This window comes from Carcharhinus amblyrhynchos, chromosome 10 (genome assembly GCF_965287045.1).
Source record: "Carcharhinus amblyrhynchos chromosome 10, sCarAmb.v2.hapA, whole genome shotgun sequence".
NCBI lineage: Eukaryota > Metazoa > Chordata > Chondrichthyes > Carcharhiniformes > Carcharhinidae > Carcharhinus > Carcharhinus amblyrhynchos.
The window spans coordinates 68,392,339-68,413,413 of NC_137333.1; the positions used below are offsets into that span (position 1 = coordinate 68,392,339).

General features: G+C 38.4%; 1 protein-coding gene across 2 annotated transcripts in view; it reads left to right on the forward strand.

The window, feature by feature from the left end:
- Positions 1–21,075, forward strand: part of ddx10 (DEAD (Asp-Glu-Ala-Asp) box polypeptide 10) — a 275,069-nt gene that overhangs the window by 66,948 nt on the left and 187,046 nt on the right. For both annotated transcript variants that reach the window (XM_080197274.1, XM_080197273.1), the window contains 4 exons: positions 1,771–1,872; positions 5,122–5,209; positions 6,016–6,104; positions 8,437–8,908. In XM_080197274.1, coding sequence (XP_080053400.1) covers positions 1,771–1,872; positions 5,122–5,209; positions 6,016–6,104; positions 8,437–8,908 — 751 coding nt within the window. The remainder of the gene's footprint in view (positions 1–1,770; positions 1,873–5,121; positions 5,210–6,015; positions 6,105–8,436; positions 8,909–21,075) is intronic.

The following is a 21,075-nucleotide window of genomic DNA, read 5'->3' on the forward strand; positions in this document are numbered from 1 at the left end:
ACAACCTCACATTTGCCAACATTAAATTCCATTTGCCATTTCCTGGCCCATTCGCCCAGCCTATCTAGATCCTTCTGCAGACTCTCCACACCCTCCGCACAATTTGCCGTTCCACCAATCTTGGTGTCATCAGCAAATTTCGACACCATACACTCGGTTCCCTCCTCCAGATCATCTATATAAATGGTAAATAGCTGAGGCCCCAGCACCGACCCCTGGGGCACTCCACTAGTCACCAACTGCCAATCCGAATAGCACCCATTGACCCCCACTCTCTGCCTCCTATTTGACAACCAATCCTCTATCCACGCTAACACCCTACCCCCAACTCCATGCCCCCTGACATTCTGTAATAACCTCTTGTGAGGCACCTTGTCAAACGCCTTTTGAAAATCAAGAAACACCACATCCACCGGCTCTCCTCTATCCACCGCCCTAGACACATTCTCATAGAACTCCAATAAATTCATCAGACGCGACATCCTGTAAGGACAATTAATAAACGTAGATTATTTTTCTTTGTTCTCCAATTTTTCTTCCCCTGTTTTCATTCTGCTGGGATACAGTCCCCCAGGTGCTTGCTAGCCCTTTAACCCTATCAAAATGAGTGTCAGCAAAGTAGTTGAAGATATTATAGCTGAGGCCAAGCCTTTCATCGTACATCGTTGACATCTACAGTTTTCAGCTGGGGCTACTGGATGTGGCGTGGAGTAGAAACTCTGCCTGTTTTGCTTCATTCTGCTCCTTAGCACAACGGTGTCTTTGCTGACATCAGCTAATTCAGCAGCCAGGAAGTTGATCGTGGGAACCTTTGGCTAGCCCAGTACTACAGTCATAGAAAACTACGGGACAGAAAGAAGCCACTTAACTTGTCAAATCTATGTTGGCTCTTTCTAAGAACAATTCAGTTGGCCCTATTTCCTTGCTGTTTTCCCATATCCTTGTAATCTTTTTTTCCTTTTGAGTATTTATTCAATTCCCTTTCAAAACAGTTATTGAATATTTTTCCTGTCAGGTGGTGCATTTCAAATCCTAACCGCTTAGTGTCAAGAGTTATCACTTTATGTTGCTTTTGTTTTTTTTTGCCACAGTCACAAAATCTCATACATCTCATGTTTCTTGGCCATTTTAAGGTACCTTACAGAGAAGTGATTTTTATTTGTACAGTTAGGAGATGAGAAGCGTTCTATGGAAAGCATTCTTTCTGGTTGTATCGCAGCTTGTTATGGCTCCTGCGCTGCCCAAGACCGCAAAAAAACTACAAAAGGTCGTGAATGTAGCCCAATCCATCACGCAAACCAGCCTCCCATCCATTGATTCTGTCTACACTTCCCGCTGCCTCAGCAAAGCAGCCAGTATAATTAAGGTCCCCACACACCCCAGACATTCTTTCTTCCATCTTCTGTTGGGAAAAACGATACAAGTCTAAGGTTACGTACCAACCGACTCAGGAACAGCTTCTTCCCTGCTGCTGTCAGACATTTGAATGGACCTACCTTGCATTAAGTTGATCTTTCTCTACACCCTAGCAATGACTGTAATGCTACATTCTGCACTCTCTCATTCCCTTCTCTATGAATGGAATGCTTTGTCTGTATAGCACACAAGAAACAATACTTTTCACTGTATGTTAATACATGTGACAATAATAAATCAAATCAAAGAGAATGAAAAAAATCCTAACCATGGCTACTTTGAGTTCTGACATTCAAATATTGTGAATTTTATTATGCACTGATATTTCAACATAATATATTCTTCATTTTACAGGTACAAGGAGGGTGGTGAAGCACTGTTAGTGCTACTTCCATCTGAAGAGAATGCCATGCTCAAACAGCTCGAGGAGAAAAAAATCCCCATCAACAAAATAAAGTAATACTTTTATCGAAGTAATATCCAGAACTAATCTTTGATTGTGTTTCTACTTGAATATTACACAGGCTAAGAAAATGTAAAAATATTTACATTGCTCGAAATTAAAGTGTTATAAGTTGAAAAGAAATGTACTTAAACCAGCTTACTTTCTTTTTTAAAAGTTTCAGTAATGGGTGGTCACTGGTGAAGTGTGTACAATTTGAGTTACGTGTTTTTCTATAAATTATGGAGATTTATGTTTGTACATGGTGGGAGAGTGGTTCTTTTAATTTTTCAAGTTCCAGATGAGCAGCAGTTTCCCAAACTCTGTTCTCAAGTAATATAGTCTGTTCATTTTCCTAAATATTAGAGCCATGTCATCCAGAACCTTTGGAGGCAGATGGACAGTTATTTTCAAAGTTGAGGAAATATGCTTTAAACAGCCTTCTCATTTTCTTGCCTTTGGATAAAACAAGTGGAAGAGCCTAGAATTTTATTTTCCATCCTGCCCTATAAAGTTCACTGCAGAGGCATCTTGTGGTGTTCTTTATGTTAAACTTGAAAAGAAATAAATATTTAGATGATGATGAAAATGTATCATTTTGTGATGTTGTCCGAATTTTGCTTCAGCTCATTTTGTCTCTGAAGTTTTTTTTAAGTTTAAGTTTATTTGTTAATGTCACAGATAGGCTTGCATTAACACCACAACGAAGTTACTGTGAAAATCCCCTAGTTGCCACACTACGGTGCCTATTTGGGTACACAGAGAGAATAAAGCATAGCCAATGCACCTAATCAGCATGTCTTTCAATCTTTGGAGGAAACCGGAGCATCCAGAGGAAACCCACACAGGGGAGAATGTGCAGACATTGCACAGATAGTGACCAAAGCCGTGAATTGAACCTGGGTCCCTGGCGCTGTGAGGCAGCAATGCTAACCATTGTGCTGCTCTTGCTGCACTGTGCTGAAGGCAGTGATTACACTAATTTGTGGTTTCATAGACCTGAAATCTGTCTGGTATGATGCCTAAATACCTGCTCTTCACAGAGTGCATCACAGATATTTTCTGTTAATACAGGCACTTAGAGAACACCCAACAGTACCTGATGATGGGACCCAGCCAAAACAGGTCGAATGATCTGTTTCTGTTTCATACATCATACAGTTGCGTCTACCTACTACTCAAGTTGAATCAGTTATCCTGCACAGGCTGGGGATCAGACTCTGTCCTCCTGGTCAGTGTAGTTGAGTATCATGTCATAAGATTAATTTACCTCCAGTTTTGAAAGTGGAGATTCAAGTGCATGATTTTTTTACAGCCCAGTTTGGATTGAAAGTGAGAGAATTGTATCGAACTCCTCTGTTCTAACAGTCATTGGAATGAATGATAAAAGTTCATTGTTTTGAATTAAAAAGCGCATTGTCTTGTTTAGTATTTTCTTTCATGGGAATGCTGCAGAGTTGGTGAGCTTTCCCTATGTGAATATTTGTATTTGTATTTGTGTAGTAGAAAAAGCTGGAAAAGTGCAAGACATCAAGTAGTATTCGAAAAAGGGGCAAATCAGTGCTGTGGGCAGGACCCACTTAAGTGCTGGTAGTACAGCAATACTTCATAACTCTTTTCTAGGATGGGGAGCAGTGATTAGGGTGCGGCACCAAAATAGAAGAACGCAGCAGAATATAACCATCAGACGATTATGGCCCTCTTAAACCGAAATTGTAGCTGCAAATTCTCCTCAGGAAAAATGATTCTGTTTCCTGATCTTACTGCTTGTGAACAGCGTCCAAATGTCACTTCAACTTAATTGGCTTCATGCATTCATTGTATGATATTTGAAGACAAATAAGGCTTCCTTCAGATCTGACTGAAACATTCGTGAAGCTAAGAAAAACCTCATTATGTTCACGAAAATGTTTCTTATCATTTTGTTTTGCATTTCTAAAGAAGTCAGATGTTAGTCACATAGAGGCTACTTCCTGGTCCCATTCCCTCGCCCTAACATTTTTTTTCCCCTAATTCCCCCCTCCCCCAATTGAAGCATGACCTCTCTCCTCCACTTTCAGTTAGGATTTCAGCTGATTGATTTGACCTTGTCATATATGAAGGTTCACTCCCCTATTCTTTCTCTTTGATTTGCCTCGCCCATCTATTGGCAGCTGTGCCTCAAGTTTTCTAGACCCTAAGTTTTGGAATTCCATCCTTAAGCCTCTTTAGCGCTTTCTGCAATGACACATCTTAAAATCTAGCTCTTTGATGTGCTAGTATCTCTTTTATGTGGCTTGGTGTCAAATTGTTGATGGATGATGTTCCTGTGAAGCTCCTAGAAATGTTTTATTACATTCAAAGTGTTGTGTAACTACAAGTTGTTGTTGACAATTTTGTGGATAATTGAACAGTGGAAAATGGATCCTCATAACCAGGGCTAGGAAGCTAAATAATTTGTTTTTTTTTAAATGTTGGTGGTTACTTTCCTCCATGTATCTATTGCATATCTTTTTGTGGAAAGGTGATATGTCAGATGCTGAAAGCTGCTGATACTTCTCACATTTAGAAAATCGCAGATATTTACCACTTAACTGATCACTTAACTGAGGTTGAACTACGAAGAGAGGCTGAATAGACTGGGTTTGTACTCGTTGGAATTTAGAAGGATGAGGGGGGATCTTATAGAGACGTATAAGATAATGAAGGGGATGGATAGGGTAGAGGTAGAGAGATTCTTCCTGCTCAGAAAGGACAGCAGGACTAGAGGGCACAGCCTCAAGATAAGGGGGGGGTGCAGTTTAGAACGGAGTTGAGGAGGAACTTCTTCACTCAAAGAGTGGTGAATCTCTGGAATTCTCTGCCTGTTGATGTGGCAGAGGCTATCTCGCTAAATATATTTAAGACATGGGTGGCTAGGTTTTTGGTAGGCAAGGGGATTAAGGGTTATGGGGAGAAAGCGGGAAAGTGGAACTGATCCACTTCAGATCAGCCATGATCTTATTGAATGGCGGGGCAGGCTCGAAGGGCTAGACAGCCTACACCTGCTTCTATTTCTTATGTTCTTATTTATATTTTGTGCCAAGGAGCTGTAAGTTGTCCTTGTGGCTGTGAAAGTGATTACACCAATTGCACAATATAAAAATCTATCCTACAATCTTGGTCCTGACTATTGATTTTGAATTTGCTTACTTTAAAAATATTTAGTATTTTTGTCGAAGATTAATGGGCTATCAACAGAAACAGAATGAACAACTAATCATTTTTTTGATCCTTTCAAACAGAATAAACCCAGAAAAACTAACAAATATACAGACAAAGCTGCAAGCCTTTTTAGCTGAAGAACAGGACTTGAAAGAGCGAGCACAACGAGTGAGTCTTTCAATTTTCCTCATTTCTGTAATAATACCACTTCAATGTTTTGTGTAGTAGTAAGGGATACAATGGATTATCATCTTATTCCTGCTGCCATTGTTAAATATAATGTGCCCAGTACTTTGTTATTGCAAAGATACTTACTTGCACATGTTGAAATATGGACTTTTGTTCAAATTAAATTTGAAAATTGTGTAGTAAATGCATGCAGTTGTCATTGGAATAGCGCTGCTGGTTATATTAAGATAGAATTAAACATTGTCACAAAAAAATTTAAAACATACAATTTTTTTCATTAGTCCAATTTTCTTAAAATGATGACCAAATAAAGGGGACAAACTACCCTGAAGACTTTGGGCCTCAAGACTGTGCCAGCACAGTCTGTTCTTGCCACAGCTTTGAGAATATGCTTGAATGACTGGATAATACATACAGGGGGTCTTGGCTTTATGTTGGCATAATGACCTGTTGGGGCCAAAACCTCAGTTTTTTCCAAACTTGGCCTTTAATGTGTGAGCGCAGGGAAGAGAATTCCTATAATTAAAAGCAAATTATGGATAATGCTGGAATCTGAATTAAAATAGAAAATGCTGGAAAATCTGAGCAGGTCTGACAACATCTGTGGCGAGAGAATTTTTGTGTTGGGAGCTTTTCCACAACCTTGTTCCTCCAAAAGGACATAGCTCTTTGGTTTTAATTTCTAAATCTCCTGTTTAACTTGTTGATGTTTGAGGTATGCATTGTTACTTTGTTGTTGTTTATTATGTCTAAAATATGCAATGAAAGCTTCTGTTTTATTGCAGTGTTTTGTGTCTTATGTCCGTTCAGTCTACCTAATGAAGAACAAAGACGTCTTTAATGTTTTCACATTACCATTACAAGAATATGCACTGTAAGTAACATTTAATGAGTTTGCGGTATGTTGCAGACAGTTGGGCTCTCAGCAGCAAATTGCCAGATGTATTTACCTAGAGCAAAGCACATGGCAGCTTTAACAACAAAGGGCAGCATCATGCAGTTGCAGGTCACCTGCAGCACAGACAAGATATGCATTAAAGATTCAAAAAATTAAATTTCACTTTCAGATTCACCTTTTTCATTTATATAATTTAGATGCTAACTCCATTTCTCTGCATCTGATTTTATATACAAGATTATCAGGACAGCTGGTATAATTTGTGGTGCCATTTTAGTCTAGAATCATTGAAGGTTATTTTTGGGACTTTTTAAAAAAACTGTTGCTTCTGGTATCATTTTAGTGAATTTTCCCCATATAATTTTCACAGCTCTAATATCCTCCTTATACTTGAATGTCCAGAACTGTATCAATTTGTAACCTAGCCAATGTCTTGTAGAAATTTAACATGATCTTCTGGTTGATATGTAAAATATACCTATCTATGAAAGCAGAATTGCATTTCCCTTTTATATGTCCTTTTCCACTTTCAAAGAATGGTGACACAGTGGTTAGTGCTACTGCTTCACAGCGCCAGGAACTTGGGTTTGGTCCCAGCCTTGGGTGACTGTGTGGAGTTTGCACATTCTCCCCATGTCTATGTGGGTTTCCTCCAGGTCCTCCAGTTTCCTCACACAGTCCAAAAATGTGCAGATTAGATGGATTGGCCATGGTAAATGCACGGGATTAGAAGGATAGAACTCGGAGAGTCGGTGCAGTGTTGATGAGCTGAATGGCCTCCTTCTGCACTATGGGGATTCGATTTTTCTATATCTACAATTTTAGGTCTTCCATTCCTCTATTGTATGAGTGTTTCTCTATTGTATGAGTAATATCATTTTAGGTAACATTTCTGTCTCTGCTCCTTTCCCCTCAAAATGCACAATGGCCTATTCTGCATCTGTTCACAGAGATATGGGTACATGAATAATTTAGCAAATGTTTTTTCTTCAGTTCATGTTGTTAGGATAATTGCAATTGCCTTTAATTTGTGGCAGAATAGAATGGTAAGAGAAGATGGATTGATTATCGGCAGCATGCATTTTTGTTGGTGTAGCCCATGCTCTATTATTTATCTCCCAGTGGTAGGACCTGTACGTAAATTAGGCAGTAAGATATGCAAATGATTTTAGAGTCCATAGAAGCAGAAGTTATTTGCAAGTGTAATAGGACAGAATTTATTTTGGTAGGGGGAAAAAGAGGAATTGATGTTGGTTTAAGCTTTTTCACATATTCAGAAAGCCATATTTTGGTAAAAGATGGCATATGTACAAAACCTGCAAGGGTATGCTATTGAGAATTAAGCTCCATAGTCCTAATTTACATATTTAAATTGAGTTGTAGGGTTGTTCACAAGGTTCAAACATATTCCTTTTGTTTGCAAAGAATAAACCATTGTGTATGAATATCTCACTTCCAGCAAGCGAAAATGAGCCATGTCATGAACTTGACTGATTATCTTAATTTGGTGTTGGTTTAGTTATTAGTACACTCAGGATTGTTCATCAAGTGTTATCCATTTGCATCACAGCTAATAGTAGACCTTTTGGTTTAGGCTGGCAGAGTACAATCTGTACTTCTATTAAAAAAAAATCAAAGGAACATGCTGTTTTATTTGATAAGACCATAATCCCCTTGCTTTCTCCATGGCAATGTCTTGGTTAATTAGAGTTGACCTGTCAACGCATCAGCACTCTGTTCTCCAGTTGTTATGATTGCCTGAAATTTGGCATTCTTGCATTTGTCCTGGTGAGTGGAAGACAAAAAGCTTTGGCAACATGTGTCTCTCTTCAGCAGTTTTCAAAGTCTGTACTATCAAGCAACTATTTATAAGAATGCTACCAGGCTGCAAGGTTATACTTGTTAGGAACCGATGAACAAAGTGGTTCACTTTTGGGCAAAAAACAAAAGGGTGAGGAAAATAAAAATATCATCTGGAAAAGGTTGAGGAAAGACCTGATTGAGATCTTTAACTAAACCTTTGATAATTTTAAGAGTAGACAGAGAGAGAGAGAGTATTTCCATTTGTGGGGGCAGTATAACAAAAGGTCATCAAGATAAGATGGTCACCAAGAATCAGATGAGGAATTCAGCAGAATTTCTTTACCCAAAGTTTGAGAGTGGTTGAGGCAAATACCATAGGTGCATTTAGAAGATAGCATTTTGAGGATGAAGAGAATAGAGGGACTGGTTTGACCCATTTATGTACTGCATACTCTTGTGATTCTATGTAAATTGTTAAAGATGTATAAATCCCTTTTAATTACAGCTCCCTAGGGCTTGCAGTACCTCCTCGAGTTAGATTTCTTCAAAAAGCAGAAAAACAACGAGAAGTGTCTTCTACAAGCAAAGCAGTACACGTCAAGTACCCTACTGTTTCTAAAGATACTGCAGCTGGAAGCTTGCGGGAAGACGATTCAGATGCTGATGTGGAACTGGAAGACTTTAAAGCTCAATTTAGGAAAGACAAACCCTCTTCCAAACTGGAGACCCAAGAGGAAACCAAAATTAGAAAAGCTGTTGAGGAAAATGTGTGTGATAAAGATGACGCATCCAATAATGAGGATGAAGAATTCAGTAACGAAGATGGAGATTCAAGTGACCAAAATGCTGAAGCAGAGAAGGAGAAAGGAAACATAGCATTTCAGTTTACTGATGATAATGATGATGACAATGATAACGAGGACTTGCTGATAGTGAAACAGAGGAACGTTTTTCGCTTTAAAACTGAAAAAGAAACAGTAAGTTCCTTTTTTTTCTTCTTCTTGAGGATAAGCAACACAATTAGTTGTCAGTTTGTTTAGAACAGTTAAGAATTCCTAACTCCTGTTTTGTAATCACAGTTATGGTGTCATATTTATGCCAGCGCAACTCATATGCAACTTTTCTGCAGGTGATTGGCTCACTGATTAATTTCCTTAAATAGCAATAAATGTAAATTAAGATGATGGCTATCATTCAAATAAAATTAAGGAATGTGTTTACCACTGGTAAAAGTGTTCAGCACTTACAAAACAGAAAATCAAATGTAAGGGATCGATAAAATGCACCAAATATATTAAAATATGCTCTCCAACTGTTCTAATGATTTTCTATTGTTTTTAGAAGATACATTCCTTACTAAAGTTGCATGCCTTTTTGTTTTATCTGAGGTAATTTCCTATGAACGCGGGACTAGAATTTGAGGTGATAGACTTTTTTAAAAACTTCTTTGTAGTGATTTACACGTGCTTGATGGGTTATGATTTTATTCTGAGATCAAATTTTTGGCTTGTTTTCAAGAGGCTTCTGAGAGAGGTGTTTCTTGTAGATTATATTGTGTCTGAAGACAGACAATTCTCTCCCATTGTGTAACTGAAATCCTTCCATCACAAGCGCTGTGGAATGCACTTTGTAGTGGTATTGATCAGATTTTTAACACCTGGCAGTGATTTATTTATATTAGAATATTTCTAATGTCTGTCTTCTACTTGGTAGTGTAGAACTTGAACGTTGCTGGAAAAAAAGTTGTTGAAGCTTTCTGTCTTGCAATTGTTCTGATGAGCGCAAGATGAAAAACATTGACAAAAGTAATTTTTTCAGCTATCTTGTATTTTTATTCCTGTCAAACCTGTTTGTTCATGTGTCACTGGTTACCTTCTCTGATTGAACTTCAGTCATTAAGGTTTTCCTCTTTGGATTGATGTGCAGACTTCCCTTTTTTTGCTAAATGTTGTTTGCATGTAAAACCAATGCTTTGATTTGCCATGCTAAGTAGTGAGTTGCAGAGATTATAGATGTTTTAAATTTTGAATAATGGGTAAAATTTTAGTATAATTCTTAAGGAGTAAAATTCTAAATGAGGTGTAGGTGCAGAGGGTCCTTGTTGCAAATGTGTATAGATCATTAATGGTGGCGAGAGCTGTTAAAAAAGCATTTAATATTCTGGGCTTTATTGATAGGGGTAAGGCATACAAGACCAAGAGGGTTATGCTGGACTTACACAAGGCACTTGTTATACCTCAGCTGGAATATGTGTACAGTTTTGGATGTCACACTATAGGAACAATGCAAATGCATTGGAGAGAGTGCAGAAGAGGTTGATCAGAATGGTTCTGGAGATGAGAAACTTTTGTGATGGGGATGGATTACAGAAGTTAGGACTGTTCTCCTTAGAAAGAAGAAGGTTAAGAGGAAATTTGATAGAGACGTTCAAAATCCTGAGCGGACAGGACAGAGTAGATAGGGAGAAACTGTTCCTGCTCCATAAAAGGATCAAGAATAGAAGGCACAGATTTAAAGTGATTTGCAAAAGAAGCAATGTGAGAGAAACCTTTCTGACACAGCGAGTGATTCAGGTCTGAAATGCACTGCTTGGAATTGTGGTGAAGGCAGGTTCAATCGAGGCATTCAACAGGACATTAGATAAATAGAAACAATATAAGAGACAAATATCTCACTTTATCTGCGACTAATGCTATCTTAATTGTCATTGGTGACTTATTGCAACTTCTCTATCTGAAATTTACTTGGTATTAACATGTCTAGAAATGCCGTTGAGGCTCTCAACTATAGGTGGACTGGAAGTGACTCTGCACCTTTAGGATTGGTGATCTGATTTATCAATGGTCTGCTTGCTTTAACTTCCCTTTTTTGACTTCTGAGAGCAGAATCTGGTGGACACTGAGTAAAGGAATGATGAAAATAATTACTTGAAAATGAAAATAAATTAAAACTTTAAGAAAGTTACAGTAAAATAGAAAGTTTAAAATCTATATATGGTATGAATTGCTATTAGTTGATGCTCTGGAATCAGAACAGTTTGGAGCCAGAGGCAAATCGAAGGCCAAAAAGATGGGTTTTAGGATCATTTTGTTTCACAGCACAGTGGCTTTGAGAAGAGGTCCACAGGGCAAGGACACAGTGACTGAAAGTTTGATAATGGTGCAGAAATAAGTATCAACCTGGATTCTGAGGAATGGATCATAGTGAGTGAGATTTATTACTAGAGATACAGCTAATACAACCGATACAAAAGATGAATCTGTTTTTTGTGATGTTACAGAAGGAAAAATATTAGTCAGGACACCCATTCTGTTTGATATTGTGATAATGGATCTTTTACATCCACCCAAGCAGGCAGCTGGGGCCTCATCTGAAAGACAGCACTTCTGATATTGCAGCACTTCCTCAGTACTGCATTGAAGTGTTAGCTCTGATTTTGTGATCACGCCCTGAAATGGGACTTGAGACTGGAACCTTGGGACCCAGAGTTGAGAGTTCTATCAATTGAGGCATGGCTGACAGTGAAAATAGCACAGTTATTTCTAAATTATGGAGCGTGCGTCTGTTTGCTAGTTCTTGGAAAAGGTGAAAAACAGATTCCTTAGATCCTTGCCTCAGACAGTCCTTCCCCTCTTCTTTAGCTAATGCTTCAGCGACTTTTATCCTGCAGTTCAAATGGTTTTGTTAAATTAACAATTGTACTTCTTTCCCAAAAAATGAATTTACTTAATGTGCATTCATACACCTAGTCATCTGCACTTCACTAGTTTTGTTTACTGCTTTAGTTGAAGTGACTTTCATGTTCTGTCAAAAGGTTAAATATTTTAGAATCTGCATCATAGTAGTAACATTATTTTTCAAAATTGCAGTTGATGAAATGAGGTAAAATATAATTCTATAAACTATATGTGTGGAATATTTGCAAGTTAATCTATTTGCTATCTTAGTTTCAAACAAAGTCTTTATTTTAAATTTCTGAAGTCTCAACATTTCCAATTTTTCATTGCAAGGAAGTGTAAATCATTTAACATCATATCTAACAATGAGACATTTCCACCGCTAATTAAAATTGCTTTTCTGTATGTATTTCTGTGTGTTTTGAAATGCAAGGGGCAACCTTGTCGAACAGCATGGTAATCTGCCAAAGCTCCTGAATTGTTAGGTAAAGTCCAGTATTTCAGCAATAATTAGTAATGAGCAGCATGATGGAAGCTGAACGTGCTGCAGATTTTTTTCATTAATGGTTATTATTCATTTTCTGATTCTAATGATAAATATAATGCTGCATATCACTTAGTTTATATTTCATAGAATCCTACAGCGCAGAAGGAGGCATTTGGCCCATGAAGTCTGCACTGACCACAATTTCACTAAGGCCCCTATCCTCATAACTCCATGCATTTACTCTAGCTAGTCTCCCTGACATTCAGGGGCAATTTGGTGTGGTCAATTCACCCAACCTGCGCATCTTTGGACTGTGGGAAGAAACTGGAGCACCTGGAGGAAACCCACGCAGACACGAGAAGAAGGTGCGGACTCAACACAGGCAGTTACCTAAGCCGGGAATCAAACCTGGGTCCCTGGCACAGTGAGGCAGCAGTGCTAACCACCCATAAGATAGTCATGATTATCTGAACTTCAGTTTACTTAACACTTAATAGCTTATGTTTTAATTTTAAAAGAATCGTCATTATTATTCAGCACTTCTTGCATCCACTCCAAGTTCTCTATCCCCCTCCCTCTCTCCCCAAAGGTTGGGTAATGCTCCACCTGAAAAACAATTCCTGATGTCCACGAGTGCTGTTATGATTAAATGATTGGAAACTATATTTTTCAGCTCATTATCAGTAATCTTTTTGCTGCAAATAATGAAACCAGCAGCAATGTGTTTTGCTATTGTGATGCAATTGAGGGGGGAGATGCGGCAACTAATAAAATGCAAAGCTTGAAATTGTAATTAATAAAGCTATAGTAGAATCTTTTCAGATTGATCCTGAATGTGTGAAATTACAGAAATGTAATGTGGTGGCGTAATAAATATGACCTTGACAGAATTATTTCTGTATGTTGGGTAAGGCCTGATTATAATTTCTGGGCTTTATGCTTTTAAAAAAACAAAAAATCAGAAGTTTAAAAAAATGAATTGGACATGTAAGCTTTTGAATAGTTGATTTTTATTCCTGTTTTTGCCCTCATCACAGTCACTCCAAAAGAATTCACTGTAGATGAAGTGTTTTGACATACTTGAAAGACGTGAGCAGGCAACAGATGAATTCTTTATATTCAGCTTGCCACACTTGTAGCTTTGTATTTCAGATCTGATGTATTGTACTTCATAAAGCTGAATGTGTGCGCAAGTAAGTTAGAGATGTGTACAATGAAAATAATAATTGAGTCTCATCAATACAAAATACAACATGGAAAATGTATGGATAAAGAAGTCATATAAAAATACATTTTTATTAGTAGGAATTGCATGTTAAAGTTTATTTTTTAGTCACAAGTAGGCTTATATTAACATTGCAATGAAGTTGGTATGAAATTCCTCTAGTCGCCACACTCCGGCACCTGTTCGGGTACACTGAGGGAGAATTTAGCATAGCCAATGCACCTAACCAGCATGTCTTTCAGACTTTGGGAGGAAACTGGAGCACCCGGAGGAAACCCATGCAGACATGGGGAGACCATGCAGACTCCACACAGACAATGACCCAAGCCGGGAATCGAACCTGGGTCCCTGGTGCTGTGAGGCAGCAGTGCTAATCACTGTGCCATTCTGCTGCCCGATTGAAATGACTTTTAAATCTAAACATTTTTATCAATACCAAAGCAAAAAGATTATACACATCCTATGTGCTAATAAATTAACCTTCTGCCAACTTGTTTGTAGAGATTGTTGGGTTTTTCCAAAGGTTTATATTTAATGTTAATCAGATATGTTGCATTTTCAATTTGTGAAGCTAATGTCACCAGTATCTTCTGACCCTACAAAAAGCCGCAATAACATGTGATCAGTGTCATCTTTCCCTGAGAAGTTAGTTGTAATCGTGACTTGACACAGAGCTCCATTCCATTGTCACTGGCTTAAAATCCTGAAATATTCCATTTTGTAAGCAGCATGATCTCAGGAACTGCAGCAGTTCAAAGAAAAGGCCTGCATTGCCCACAGAGCAAGAATAACTTTGGAAACAAATGTAGAATGACACTGTCATGTTAGCTGAAATTATGTGCCTTATGCTTTGGACTAGGACTCAAATTCAAGCTGATTTGAATTTGATTTGATTTATTATTGGTACATGTATTAGTATACAGAGAAAAGTATAGTTTCTTGCATGCTATACAGACAAAGCATACTGTACACAGAAATGAAAGGAGAGGGTATAGAAGTTTAGTGTTGCAGTCATAGCTAGGGTGCAGAGAAAGATGAACTTAATATAAGGTAGGTCCATTCAAAAGCCTGATGGCTGCAGGAAAGAATCTGTTCTTGAATTGCTTGGTACATGACCTCAGACTTTTGTATCTTTTTCCCAATGGAAGAAGGTGGAAGAGAGAATGTCATGGCTGGTGAGGTCACTGATTATGCTGGCTGCTTTTCCGAGGCAGCAGGAAGTGTAAACAGAGTCAGTGGATGGGAGGCTGGTTTGCATGGTGGACTGGGCTGCGTTCACGACCCTTTGTAGTTTCTTGCAGGACAGAGCAGGAGCCATACCAAGCTGAGATACAACCAGAAAGAATGCTTTCTATGGTGCATCTAAATCAAGTTTTTCTAACTCAAGTGAGAGTGCTACATTTGAATCAAAACTGTAGGACTGCATATTTGAAGCTGAGGTGGAACAAAAATTGAGAGTCAACAAATACATTGACAATATTCAACGAAATAGAGAAACATAAAAGATGCAGTAGGTCTGTGGGCAAGAAGGATTGCCTGTCAGAATTGTATCCTATCCCGGAATATGAAGTGCTAGGAGGATCTCTTCAGTTAAAGACAGCACTGAAGTTTTCAATATGCTTAGGCTTCATTGAGAGTTAAGAGCTGCTGAGAGAAAATAATTGTTTAATGTAAAACAAAAGTTGAATTTCTTGGCAATAGCTCTGGAGCACAAAAAGAGGCCATTCAGTTTTGTGTCTGTGCCAATTATCTGTTACAGCTATTTAGAATTGATTCCATCTAAGTCACAGCAGCCTGCTGCTTAAAGAAATTTCACCTAATGTTTCTCAGCACTCTCTCAATGGGAATTTTAAATCAGTGAGCTCTTATCTGTAACTCCCCAGGCAGACAAATTGTCTTTCCTTTTTCACTCTTTCAAAACGCTTCATTCTTTTTGAAAAAGCTAATACATTTTCTTCTGGCCTTGTTTTCGAACTAAAAATAGTGTCATGTTTCTCTTCATCACCATAGTTTCCATTCCTTGAAACCATCCTGATCAATCCATACTGGATGACCTCCCTGCCTGGTTACAGAAAATGAGAAGCGTGAACTTAGAATTGATAGTTCCTTTCGGAACCTCTGAAAGAGCTGCCTAGTTGTTGTACTTTAAGGAAATTTTGCAATCCCAGCTGATGCTAATATTGGACATATCAGATCTCAGAGTGAAACCTGGATTAATAGATTCTAACTTTTTTAGAAACTGTGAAGTTACTGTACAAATTCACAGGAATCTGTTGATGAACTTTCAACATAAAAGTAAAATATTTATTACACAAGAAATATGAATGATATTATGGCAGACACAGTGGTTGGAAAGACTGTACGAGCACAAGTAAATGATTCAAACTCTCACTATTCTTCTAACCACAGCAATATATTTGCAGACATATGAGTTCAGAGAGATAAAATTTGCAACATCTATCTTGTACATTCAGTTTAGAGTACATGTGAATTAACAGGTGAACAGTGGTCTGAATCACCGCGCTCTAAAGTAAATGACAGATGTGACCAAAGCACATTCTATGAATTTCTCAGCATTAGTTTGTCACATAGTGAGCCAACCAGTCTTGTAGAAACCTTTTCTTACACACAATGCTTTCCAATTTCCACATTTGAAGAACTTGCTTTGGAATTCTCTCCAAATGTCATTCTCACTTGGACAGCTTCAACAAGAGCCCACCTCCAGGGTTTCAATCTTGCTTTCCATGATTCCTTTCCTTTGAGCACACTCAAACTTCACCTTCCAACTCTTTCCGTTTAACTTGAAGCCTATTGCTCTGCTCCTTTCTTTTATCTCAATGTTTGGACCCTTTTCTGATCCATGACTTTGTCCTTGCCTGGGACTTTCTTCTGAGGTTTCTCCCTGTTACCCTACCTGTGCCCTGCTCCCTGGGGCACTGTCTTTGGAGTGATGTTGGTTGAGGATTAACTTTGGCTAGGATAATGTTCTTTGAATAGTGCCAAGGGATCTTTTATATTTTCCCATGGACTTTGGTTAAACGCTTCACCCCTCCATACTGCAGTGAAATATCAGCAGGGAGTTTTAAGTGGGAAAACGATTTGAAATTGTTGGTTACTTCTGTCTCTCCACTGACTTCCATATATCACAGAAACATCTCTCCTACATCCCTCTCCAAATCTGTTTTGTCTGGGTATGGTTTTAATTTAAAGCTAGAAGCTGTGGATAGGATTGTAAACCAAGACAGTTTAAACTAAGAATATATATTTTGCATGTGCCCATTGTAATGTTTTTTAAGAACATAAGAAATAGGAGCAGGAGTAGGCCATCTAGCCCTTCGAGCCTGCCCCGCCATTCAATACGATCATGGCTGATCTGTTGTGGCTCAGTTCCACTTTCCCGCCCTCTCCCCATAACCCTTAATCCCCTCTCTTATCAAGAACCCATCAACCCGCTTCTTAAAAATATTTAGCGAGGCAGCCTCCACCACTTCAACGGGCAGAGAATTCCAGAGATTCACCACCCTTTGAGTGAAGAAGTTCCTCCTCAACTTATTTGAATGTCTGCTCTGAAGTATTCAGCTTTCTATTGTTCAACTTCTTGGGTGGTTCAGTTATATGTATTACCAGAAACCAGAGCTTGCATGTAAGATCCATAATATATAGTAGTAGAATTAGGCGATTCAGCTCATTGAGTCTACAATGCCATTCAATTATGGCGGTGGTATTGTTTGTGAAATCAATTGATGATAATGTGGCCAGGGAATTCCAGGATCAGTTGCTGTAAATTTTGTTGCTGGCTTTGTATTTCAAGTACCATGGAACCATAGAATGGTTATGACACAGAAAGAGATTATTTATCCCATCACGTGTGTGCTGATTCTTTACAAGAATAATTCGGCTAGTCCCTCTCCCCAGAATAATGATCCATTATGGCAAACATTATGATTGCTGTACTATTATACTACCCATGGTATCTTAAAACTGAATAAAATACTAAATAAGGATGATGATAACACTAGTAACGAAGCACGCTTAGCTTTGTGAAGATTTGTGGTGAAACTGAAGGAGCAAGAGTAGGCCCCTCGAGTCTGCTTCAGCTTTCCGTAAGATCGTGGCTTGAATTTCCATATCAACTGTCTTTTACTGCCTGATCTTGTATCAGTTAATTCCTTTCGTGCCCAAGGATGTGTTAATCTCAGGCTTGAAAATGCTCAGCCAATGAGCTTCCTGGGCCCCGCTGTGTGGAGAATTCCAGAGATTCCTAAACCTCTGAGAAAAGATATTTCTCCTCATCTCAGTCCTAGATAATTGATCACTTATCCTTCGACTATATCCCTGGATTCTACAGCCTCTCAGTTTTTGGCTAATGTTAATTTCTTTGTTATTTTTTAGACCTTTTGCAGTCTCATCAGCATCTGTAATTTCTGATTGTGAAACTGTACAGCACTATTTTAAATATTAACGTTTTATGTTCCTATTAAGCGAGTATTTATACAAGAGTTTTTGATCTGTATCACAAGGCATTTTGGCAGAAATATTGTCACCTTTGTGACTTCCATTAGTACCACAACATAGGAGCAAGAGTGAACCATGATATGAAATTGTTCCATCATTCAGGGAAATCCTGGCTGACCTTTGAATTCCAAACTTCTATCTCCCTTTGTGTACAGATGTCTTTCCTAATTTCATTCCTAAAAGGACTAGCTATAAGTGTACTGTGTACTCTAGTCCTAAACTCGCTTTTTGGAAGACTTTGATCAGGTCACCACTTAGCCTTCCAAATAGGGAATACGTCATAGTTTGTGTAATCTTAGCTCTTAAAAGTTTAAAGTTTATTTATGAGTCACAAGTAGGCTTGCATTAACACTGCAATGAAGTTACTGTGAAAATCCCCTAGTCGCCATACTCCAGTGCCTGTTTGGGTACATTGAGAGAGAATTTAGCGTGGCCAATGCACCTAACTAGAACATCTTTTGGACTGTGGGAGGAAGCTGGAGCACCCGGAGGAAACCCACGCAGACGCTGTGGGAATGTGCAAACTCCAAACAGACAGTCACCTAAACCGGAAATTGAACCCCAAGCCCCTGGCGCTGTGAGGCGACAGTGCTAAACCACTGTGCCACCATTCTTAATTTAACCCTTGGAATTAAAGTGTCATACTGGTATATCTATGCTGCAGTGTACATACACTCTGAATAGTTGGAGCATTATTACTACTTCCTTGTATTCTAATCCTCCCAATATAACGGCCAGAACTCCATTAGCTTTTTTGATTATTTTCTGTAATTGCTTATAACATTTTATTGATCTATGTATCTGGACCCCCACGTCCCTTTTGATCTCCACTGTTTCTAGCTTTTTTTTACCATTTAGAAAGTGTCCTGTTCTCCCCAAATTGGATGACCTCACATTTACCTGCATTGCAATTCATCTGCATCAGTTTTGCTCATTTAGTTACTCCATCAATATCTTTTTGTAATGTTGTGCTTCCAGCTACACTGCTTACGGTGCTGTCTATCTTTGTGTTACCAGCAAATTTGGATATATGGTTTCCTATCCCATCATCCAAGTTGTTAATAATTATGGCAAACAGTTGAGGCTCCAACACACAACCTTGTTCATTCTCCCTTCTGTACCCATTATCCTTCCCGCTGCTCAGTCAATTTCCCAATCAGGTCGATCCTTTGTCTTCAACATTAACTGCCAGTCTTTCATGAGGAACTTTTGCTTTCTGGAAGTCTGTATAATTAACAGTCTTTTACCTACTACCTTAATCCCTCTTCATAAACTTCAATCAGATTTTTCAGATCTGGACCTTCCCTTTACAAATCCCTGCTGGTGCAGTCTGGTCAATTAGGAATTTTCAAGGTGTACATCTGTCCTCAATGACAAATTCAGTCAATTTCCTGACAACATGTTAGACTAACTGGACCATAATTTTCCTGATTTCCCTTTTCTACCTTTCTTAGATAGTCAAGTGATAGCTCCAATTTTCCAATCTTTAGGACCAGTTCTTCCCGAGTCAAGAGAACTTTGCAAGATTTTAGGACATTTTCTATGTTCTCAATTTCCTTCCCAAATGCTGGATTGGAAACCATCTAATCTTGCAGATTATCATTCTTTGATGCTATTATTTTCTTCATGATTGTTATTTTGATTACATTAATTTGGGTGAGACCCTATCCCTGATTTAAATAATTTCTAAAATATGCCTGGCATGCTGAACTCGTTATTGTAAATACTGTAAGTGATATTCATTCTTGTAAAGTATCATGCAACAAAACTTGAAATGATTTATTAAGTGGGTAATGCTATATAAGTGAACTGTCCATGCGATCAGAAAGAATTATCACTCGAGAACACACAACTTATTTCAAAAAAGATTTTTGATGGTTGAGAAATCGGAGAGAAATGGATAAGCGAAAGATGTGGATAATGAAGCAGCTGACAGTCAGTTGGTACTTTCTAGCTAAGCTGGATTAGTGACTATGAACATAATCCTTAATTTTTAAATACAAATGGGTCCTGGACCAGCAGTTCAGAAAATATAGCTTTTGTGTTACAGCTCTTTAGTTTGTCTAAGCAGGCTATACTTGAAGTGTATAAATTAATTTTACCTAAAAATTAATATAGTTGCACCACTACATTTTTGCATATGACATTCTGCATTAAAAAGAACTTCCAAATGCCACAGCTTTGTTTCTCCAACTATGCTAAATCCCACATGCCAACTCCCCACCTTCAAATTTCTCTACAGACTGACCCTCCTTCCTTTACCATGCCCCTTCATGCTTGTTTGTACTTCTTTCCTGCTCTCGCTTGCTGCTCCAACAGCTTGGATTTGCTTTCCAGACCTCCTTTCCCCTGCCTGCTTTGTCCTCACTTTTCCTATTGTAGGCGCCTGTCATGACTTTTTGGCCATGCTTTTTATCCTGTCTGATTTCTCTTTGCTTGCCACCGGTCAGCCTTTTTTTCCGAGTACCCTACAAAGTGTTCAGAGATTATATATTTTAATGAGCACTATCAAAATGTATAGATTGTCATCATGAGATTTCTTAATTATAACAAGTCTGACTGCATCCTGCTGGTTGAATCTTAACTAACTTGAAACTATTTGGTTGTTTGGCATGGAGGCTAAACTGGTGAAAATGCAGAATGCTACTATTACTTGTAGCAGCTTGAAAGGTTTTAGCACAGAATTGCTAAGGTGTCCACTGAAATTGGTACGCTGTTAACAGTGTAGCATTTATAATTATTCAGGTAAACTTCATTTCTACTCACATCCACCTGAACAATTACAATTTGTTCAACTGTGCTAAGTTTGAGTTGTGTTTACAGTTCTTCTGTATTCTTGTTCAGATTGGTGTGACTCTCCCCCTCCCAGTCCCCCACCTTCACAAAAATCTTAAACTATCTTTCTTAAATTGAATTCCTCTGCAAGCGTACTCAATAAATTGCCAAAGTTTCTCAACTGACTGGGTAATCAGTGTACCTATTGTACAATGGCTAACATGGCTGTATTGGGAATATTAGATTGGGACATTCTCAACAAGTTAAAAGCTAGTACTTGCCTGTTCTTAGAACTTGTCAATGTTTACTACTGACATTTGCAGAAGGCATGGGTACCATGACCTGTGGAAGCATTTCCGAGCTAGGTGTGGATGCTTTTTAGTGACCAGAGACAGTGAGTAAAAGGCACAATTGTGATTTTAGTCTTGCACAAGCCTGATTAAAGTGCATTGACCTGAACAGACG